This window comes from Petaurus breviceps, unplaced genomic scaffold (genome assembly GCF_028583685.1).
Source record: "Petaurus breviceps papuanus isolate PSGF00001 unplaced genomic scaffold, PetGlider_PUasm1.0 175, whole genome shotgun sequence".
Classification (NCBI taxonomy): domain Eukaryota; kingdom Metazoa; phylum Chordata; class Mammalia; order Diprotodontia; family Petauridae; genus Petaurus; species Petaurus breviceps.
Window position 1 is genome coordinate 35,138,026 of NW_027185764.1, and position 8,785 is coordinate 35,146,810.

An 8,785-nucleotide genomic window follows, 5' to 3' on the forward strand; every position below is an offset into this window, starting at 1 on the left:
CTATCTATCTATCTATCTATCTATCTATCTATCTATCTATCTATCTACCTATCCATTTATTTGTCTTTGGAGATGTGAAATTAAATAATGTTCCTGTGATTACAACCAATATGTGTCAGAGATGATACAAAAACCTAGTTCTCTATCCAATATCCCATGCTGCCTCTTATTATTCTTCTTATAATTTCTTCCTGATATTTCTGCCTCTGATATCTCTGGATGCCTCCATTTATTTAACATGGCCTTTCCTTTTGTATCTTCCTTTAAACACTATAAATCAAATGGCCTATTGCTTTTAACAATGACTGATTCAACTAATTAATTGATAGATCCTGACAACACGTAATCAAAACAAAACATTTTAGCCATTAGTATTTGATGTGCTAGAAGACATTTATATTTTAGGAAAAAACAAAACAGATGTTATAAAATAACTAATTTAAGCTTACAAACAAATGAAAATAGCAGTAGAGCATGGGCGCTAGATCTATGATTTCATCCAATAATCCAAAATAGGAGGACACCATCTTTACAATTTATTGTTCAAAGAGGTTGCTGAGAACAGTGAGAGATTAAATTACTTGCCCAGGCTTACATAGCCAGTATATATCTGTGGCTTCACTCCTTGGGTTTGAACAAAGAGCTACCTGGCTTTAAGGCCAGCTCTCTATTCAATACACCAAAAATGAAACAATAATTACAGACAAAAAAGTCATCCCAATTGATCTTTGTGTTTTCTAGTAATTGAAAAACTATATGGTGGGGGAAAAATATCAAAGGTCAGACAAACTTTAAAGAGAAAGATTGTTTTCTCCTTAAACTGTTTTTTTTAAATAGTCACTGACCCCTTAAATCTCAAACCAATTACAGATATTGTAGTACCATCACTAATTACATGCTGAGAGCATTAATTTAAAATGGCAGTTTCAATTTTCATTTCATCAAGACAAGGCAGAAAATGAAGGTGCATACTAATTAGTTCATGTATGCTATACACCTGAAAGATTAGGGGAAAACTGTGCTCATTATAAGTGAGTTATAAGCAAAGTACTCAAACCTTTCATTTGAAGGACTGCATATAAATAAAAGAATTAAGTGACAAAGGCAATTAATAATGAGTGCCCAAACACAGAAAAGTTGGGACATGATTAGAATCTGAAGAACCTCCTAGTACAAAAATGTTCTTTTTGAAAATGGATACTATTTCCCTTATTTCAATTTTTCATTTGAAAATTTTCAAATAATAAGAATTTTTGTTAGTGATCTCTTCTCCCCCCACAACTCCTAATGAACAAATTTTAAGCATTGAAGATTAAAGGTTTAATATACTTAACAAAATGAATGCAAGAAAATTCAAAAGATATAATATCTCCAAAACTAATAGTCTCCAGCATTTATTAAGCATATGCAGTTATTCCTTTCACATTACAACTTTTCTCATCATGGTTTCAATATATCATGAGTCAGCATAAGAAATCAAATAGGAACTTTCGGGGAGTTTTATGGAAGCCACATGTTATATGCAAAGGTCAACACATGACATGGAGCCTGTAACAAAATACTTAACCCATATTTTATGATAAGTACTGAAAACGACCCATAAAAGAAAAAAAAATCAGATTTCTCCAGTATGAAGCTAGGGCCAAAAAATTTAACATGGATTTCCCAGATCACATGGGCACATGCCCCTAACTTCTGTGATATGGAAGGGATACATTTTCTTCTGTTTTCCTTCCACAAACATGGAGCCTCTTTGAATGAGTGCAAGTCATTATCACTTTCTCTTTCTTGCAGAATAAACTATCATCTTCTTCAGCTAACAAAACAAATAATCCCCACCATTTTATCAGAAGGAGGGATTATTTCATGATTCTAAATTATGAAACAAAGGAGTTCCTTTAGACTTTTTATGCTCCTCTGGCAGTAGTCAACCAATCATGTCTGAAGCACTGTTGCTATTTCAGCCTGTACTTTGTTGGAGCTATTCATGGGAAATGAATAAATGTAAAGGTTCAAACTCTGAGTAGAAAACAAATTCCCGAAAGTAGACATTTGAGCTGGAAAAAAAAAATTGGGGCAGGGAGTGGAGGTCGGGAGGAAATAGAGGAAGAGTTGGGCTATATTTTAGTTCCTAGGTACATGGCTGGAACTAATTTGGGCCTTCCAGTTAGACGTACTGTTCTAATTGGTACAAGGTATTCCAAATGCAAATCTGTGTAGAAACCAACCTACCACCTGTATTCTGCAATCCATATTTATGTGCTAGATGCCACAGTGGATAGAACACTGGGCTTAGAGTCAAGTTTAGAGAATCATTATCAAATACTACCTTTGACATTTATTAGCTATGGAAATCTGGGTAAGTCACTGCTCTTTAGTTCCTCATCTATAAAATTAGGGGTTGGTCTCAGTGGTCCTTCCAGATTTGGTCCCTTCCAGATTTAAATCTGTGATCCTGTCATTTAATCTTTTACTATTGAGAGAATTCTCAGTGAAGTGAAAAGCTATGAGAATAATTTGACTAAATCTTAAAGCAATAGTTTTTAATAAAATTTGCAGCAAAAAGACAATGATGGCAGGTCTCTATCTTGGGACTTCTCTTTTAATTAGTGAAACATACCACTTTTGGTTTTCATGGTTACTAATTGGTTCTCTCCTGTCCAGGATACAAGTCCCTAGGAATGAAACTAGGCTATTCCTGCCGTTAGCTTACATTTTCTTGTTTCTATGATCTCAGAGATGTAAATGACCAAGGCCTATTTCATTTTTTTTAAGAAATGAATAATTCAGTAAGTTTAATTCATTAAATTAAATTTTAAATATTATGTACAGAAACAGACATACATGCACACAAATCAAATACATGGATGCCCACACAAGGGGTGAGCTCCCCTTCTGTGATTTCACTGGTTTTGGAAACACACAGCAAGGAAAATCCCTCCATCAAAAATGCAACATGCCCTCTGTTCTATATCTTCAAAGGTTTCCTGCACACACACTGAAAAATTAAGTTACTTGCTAAGCTTCACACAGCCAGTGTGTAACAGGGGGAACTAGGAAGACAGCCCTCTAGTCAGCTGGCCACACTGCCTTTCACATATAGTAGCATGTGATAGATATTCACAGATTATATAGAATGCTTAAGGATACTTTCCAGAGTGTTGTAGTACATATTAGACAGAAGGGCAGTCTGGAAGAGGTCCTACTTTGACATCCTCAACAAAGGACAATTGATGGTACTTGTCTTGAATGCATTTTTCATATTTACAAAATAAAAGCATTTCCTCTACTTATCTTTCAGGGACAATTCAGTAATATCTCTATGGCATTTAAAAGTCTGTGGAGAAAAATCAACCAAGGGTCAAAGTATATTGGGAGGAGACAGTGTAATCTATGACATCAATAATAGCTCACACTTTTTTAGTAGAGTTCTGGGAAAGAGTCCTTTCTTGTAATATTATTATTATTTCATTTGATTCTCACAAAACTCTATGGGGTAGTAGGTAGCATGACTGTGCAAAGAGAAATGGATTCGCAATCAAAGGACCTGGGTTCTACTCTGGGTCTTGTCAGTGTTGTTTCATGACATTGAGAAAGTCATATCATCTCTCAGGGCCTCTGTTTCCTAATGTGTAAAATAAAGGAACTGGACTAAATGATCCCTTGCAGCTCTAAATTCTATGTAATGAAAATACTATCACTGCCATTTTAAAGAGGAAAGCAGTGTTGCTCATTGAGGTTAAATAACTTTACACAGCTAGGGAGTGGGAGACCTGGGATTAAAAGCCAGATCTTACCTGGAGTCAGGAAGTTCTGAGTTCAAATTTCATTTCAGACGCTAGCTAAATGACCCTGGGCAAGTCACCTAACCTCTCTTTGCCTCAGGTAAATATAAAATCTGTAAAATTGGGATAATAACAGTCTACCTCTCGGGTTGTTGTGAGGATCAATTAAGACAATATTTGTACAGCACTTAGCATGGTGCCTGGCATATAATAAGAATTATATAAAAAGTTAGCTATTATTATTATTATTATTATTTTGTGCTTGTTGTTGAGTTGTTTCAGTCATGTCTGACTCTTTGTGACCACTTTTGGGGCTTTCTAGGCTAAGATACTAGAGTGGTTTGCCATTTCCTTCTCTAGCTCATTTTATACATGAGAAACGGAGGCAAACAGGGTTAAATGACTTGTCCAGGGTCACACAGCTAGTAAATGTCTGAAACCAAATTTGAAATCAGTAAGATGAGTCTTCCTGGCTCAAGGCCCAGAGCTCTGTGCACTGGGCCACATAGTTGCCATTATTATTTTTAATTCTTATTATTTTAATGCTAAGTCTGGTGGTTTGTCTTTTACCCCATACTACCTGCCTGAATTTCAGAAAAGATCAAGGAATTTTGAGTTAAAACGATGACTAACCATGTCACTTTTAGCAAATCACCCCCCCCTTTCTAGGTACTATAATTGCTTGCACATGAGAATAAAAGATACTGTAAATGAAATACCAGCTAGTGGAAGATAATTTAGTCATGGATTCAGGTTATAGCATTGATAACATCATACAGTTTCTTTTTGCAAGCTATACTGCTTCACAGATAAAGAAGAAATACAGATAATTTGTATCCCTTTGGACTGTCAGAAGTCGTTCATCTACAAATATCAATGTTAAATGTTAACACAGCTCTAATGAACACTAATGAATGGCTTGAAAAAAAAGCAATATTTTTGATAATATGTCTTCAAAAACCTGATTTTGTGCCCTAAAAGCTCTAATGTCTTTAAATGCTCTGAATAAAATCTTACTCCAGAACGTAACTTCATACTTAAAAAAAAAATTCTGTGTTAAAATGGTTAAAGTCAATATCGCCTCCAAACTAAATATTTCCCTTTTGTCTATGACAGTGAATAAAAGTCATTCTATTAGTTTATCGCTTGTCTTCATCATTCCAAATTACTTTGGCAATTGGTTTTGCAATTTTTTTTCCTTCCACAATTCCATCTGTTACCTGAATCCATGGCCACCTGTCATTTTCTGCAGCAGTCCAAGCATTTACAAGCCCCTTCTTGTTAAGTCGCGCATAATAAGGGTACCATTTTTGCAGCCCAAACAGTGCTCGGTGGGTAGATGAAGCTGTGATTTGCTGGTTGGATATGATCCCTCCTTCAATTCCCAAGGGACCAGAGCATTCTAGAAATAAAAGCCAAGGGAAAATGTGAGCTCACCTCAAATAATATTTTATTCTCTAATCATGAATCAATAAACATTTATTAAGCACCCACTGGTGTCTACCCACTGTACTAAGTGCCACAGAATAAGAAAAAGAGGCAAAAGACAGTCTTTCAAGGAGCTTGAGATAAAATGAGGGGAGGCAATATGTAAATAAATATGTGCAAAACAAACTAGAATATAAATAGGAAATAATAGAGGGAAGTCACTAGAATTAAGAAACGGGGGAGAGATTCCTGTAGAAAGGAGAATTTTAGCTGGAATTTAGGAAGCTAGGGAAGTCAGTGGTCACTGCAAAGAAGGAAGAGCATCAGGGATAGGGGATAGAAAGAGAAAATGCTAGAGTTAAAAGATAGAGTGTCTTATCTGTGGAATAGTCAAGAGGCCAATGTTACTAGATTGAAGAGTATTTATTGGGGAGCAAGGTATAAAAAGACTGGCAAGTTAGGGTGGGGCAAGGTCATGAAGGGCTTTGAATGCCAAACAGAGCACTTTGTATTTGTGTTTGGAGGCAAGAGAAGCCACCAAAGTTTATTGAGCAGGGGATATGTATGTGACACCATCAGTCCTACATTTTAGGAGTGGAAGGGAGCCATTAGATGTCTCATTCTAACCAGAAGTTTTCTTAAACCCTTGAAGACTTCCCTAACTTAGCACCCCAGACCACTAAAATTTCCCCTCCTACAACCTATAGCATTTGTTAACCACCTATCTGACATATCATAGGTTCAGAGACTTAAATTAGAAGGGGTCTCAGATGCCATGTACTCCAAATCCCCTCCCTATGTCCCCCATTTTACTGATGATGAAATTGAGACATAGTGAAATTAAGAGATTAATTTAAGGGTCATAAATGGTAATACATATTAGAGGTAGGAGATTGAACCCTATTCCTTTGATGCCAGAGTTAGTGTTCTAGGCATATGCCATTTATATTTATTTTTTTCATGGTTTGTCTATTCAATCTGATTGTAAACTCTCAAGGGAACAGACTTTATCTTATAATTTCTTGGATGCCTGTTCTGACTATTGAATTGTTGTATTCACATTTTTTCCAGACATTTGATCATAAACTTAGATAAGGAAGGATCTTTAAAAACCATTTAGTCCAAAGCCTTCATTTTATATATGAAGAAAGAAGACTTAGAGTCTCAGTAGGCTACCAAGGCTTGGTGAACATTACACAGCAAGGATGTGGCAGAACTAGGATTTGAACTCAGATCTTTTGACCCAAACCTGGGCTACTCTTTCTGCTATACCACCTTAGCTCCCTAGTGTCATACCTTATGCCCAAAAAGGAGTCAAGACATGTTTGTTGATTGACATATACTTTAGAAGTTTTCATCAACTGATATTTTTATCATGTCAAAATAAACAAACACTCTCCACTTCCAAAGATACTTGCAACCTAAAATTTTACAGGGTCAATAAAATTGCTAATGCTTTCTAAGCCAAAAAGCAAATATAGATATTAAGCCACTTTTCCTCATTCATGTTTTTCATTAGTTTTGATGTGTGGTATGTATGACAAGGAAATTGAATAACATCAATAAAGGAAATATATAATTGCCCCTTTCCCTCAAATTATATAGCATATTGAATATGTGTGGCTCTTTCTACATCCAGATTTCTATGATCATTGAGAAAAAAGCACTCTTCTTTCACCTTTCTTTGATTAGTCTACAATTCATAACACACTTCCTCTATTTCCTAATTTATTTTACCTTAAATTTATGATTTAGAAATTCTATCAAGATAAGTAACTTGAAAACTTACCATAAACATTTAGAATAGTAAGTTATCATTTCTACTGGGAAAAAAAAAAACACAGTTTCTGCTTACTGAAAGCAAACAGTTTTCACTCAGATATTTAACTTCCTAAAATAGGTACGAAGGGCAAAATACCAGTTTAAACAGTCATGGTGTTATATCAGAAGATACACTTTAAATTCTTAATTTTCATGTGAAATTTCAGACCAGCAGTTAGGTTTTCCTTCTTAAGCCATAAAAATGGAAGAAAATAAGCTTAGTCAAATGACATATTCTAAAGATAACTGAAACAAAGAGAAGTGACTTGAAGAAAAGTACTGCCTGTTTTTCCTCTTCCAAAAAGAAACAGGTAGAGAATAAATTAAGTTTTTCGATAACTATTTACATAGTCAACTAAAATAATTTGCTGAGTTGAACCTTAAATTTAATAACAGAAATTGGAACTCCTGAAAGGGTATTTCATTATTCACTGTTACAAGGTATACTTGCAATTTAAGATGATTAGTGACTATTATTGAGTAGCTTTGAGTTAATTTCAGTGACAGACATATTTCAGGTTATAAAGACTGATGGGAAATGTGAAAGCAAAATTATGATGTTCAAAAGTGCCAGAATGGGGCCACCATGTAGGCCACTATCATTAAGGAAATTTTTCTCATTGGAAATGATTTGTTTCCATTCATGGAAGAAACAAAATAAGATTGAATATATGCCCCTTTTCTTGTCTAACTTGTCTTGTGGACTTTCAACTTCATAAGCTTAAAAGAGAAATGAAATGGGTAGACAGTGATAATAATAATGTTAATGAGAACAATAATTTTAAGCAAAATTTTAATGGTTTTCTGACATCATTGAAGTAAGTGTTCCCTCCAACAATGCAGAGCTCAAACCATTCATTCATGTTAATTTTCTGTCACTCTTGATCCTACACACATCGACACAGACATATAGACACAGGCATACATATGCACACAGACTCTCAATAGTCCATAGGGGGTCAGCACAATGAATTAGGGGTCATCCTTTACGTCTTCTCACAGCTTACAGGTGCCACGAAAGCATGCAAGATGAAAAAAGAATTATTCCAATCTCATTTCATGATAAGCCCCCCTTGTTTCTAGGTTATACTTTCTGGTGATATCATTTATGCTGCTGCTTCTTCATAATTCTCCACTGGTAATAGGTTAAGACCTATTCTTTCCCATAATATGCCTTTTTATTATTCTTTAGGTGACATGCAACTTTAATTCTTCAGACAATTTGGAATTATATGATTTCTAGCCATAGAACATAACCAGATGAATCTTGATATTCAAAAGATAGGTTATTTCAGGGAGAAAACTTGGGTTAACTAAAATCATTGCAAAACTTTCCAAATGCAAGTAAGTCTCTGATCTTCCTTCTGTTTGATTAATAAATTAGCTTATTATTCAATTGTAGTATTTCCTCAAGTTACATGTGTTAAAAGGTGAAGAATGCTATCCATTGTTTTATGGATCAATGCTGTGAATTGTCCATTCAAATGCATTTGATAGTTTGAATAATTACCAATCTTCCTCCACTTGTTTTTTTCCTGTATTAATACTTAGAAGAAACTCTTTTGTGTGATTAAAGATATGATTTAGGAGGTCTTGGAATACCTTGGAGATTAATTCAATCAGTACAATGCCATTGACCAAAAGACATGTAGAAAAGCACATTGTCTATACGGAACTGTTTATCTCTGTCTCTGTCTCTCTCTGTCCATCCATCCATCCATCCATCCATCCATCCATCCATCCATCCATCC

The 8,785-nt window shown here is 35.0% G+C and overlaps 1 protein-coding gene across 3 annotated transcripts in view; it reads right to left on the bottom strand.

The window, feature by feature from the left end:
* The window catches only part of EDIL3 (EGF like repeats and discoidin domains 3), a 629,193-nt gene that overhangs the window by 206,780 nt on the left and 413,628 nt on the right, over positions 1 to 8,785 (bottom strand). For all 3 annotated transcript variants that reach the window (XM_069085066.1, XM_069085065.1, XM_069085067.1), the window contains one exon: positions 5,006 to 5,187. In XM_069085066.1, coding sequence (XP_068941167.1) covers positions 5,006 to 5,187 — 182 coding nt within the window. The remainder of the gene's footprint in view (positions 1 to 5,005; positions 5,188 to 8,785) is intronic.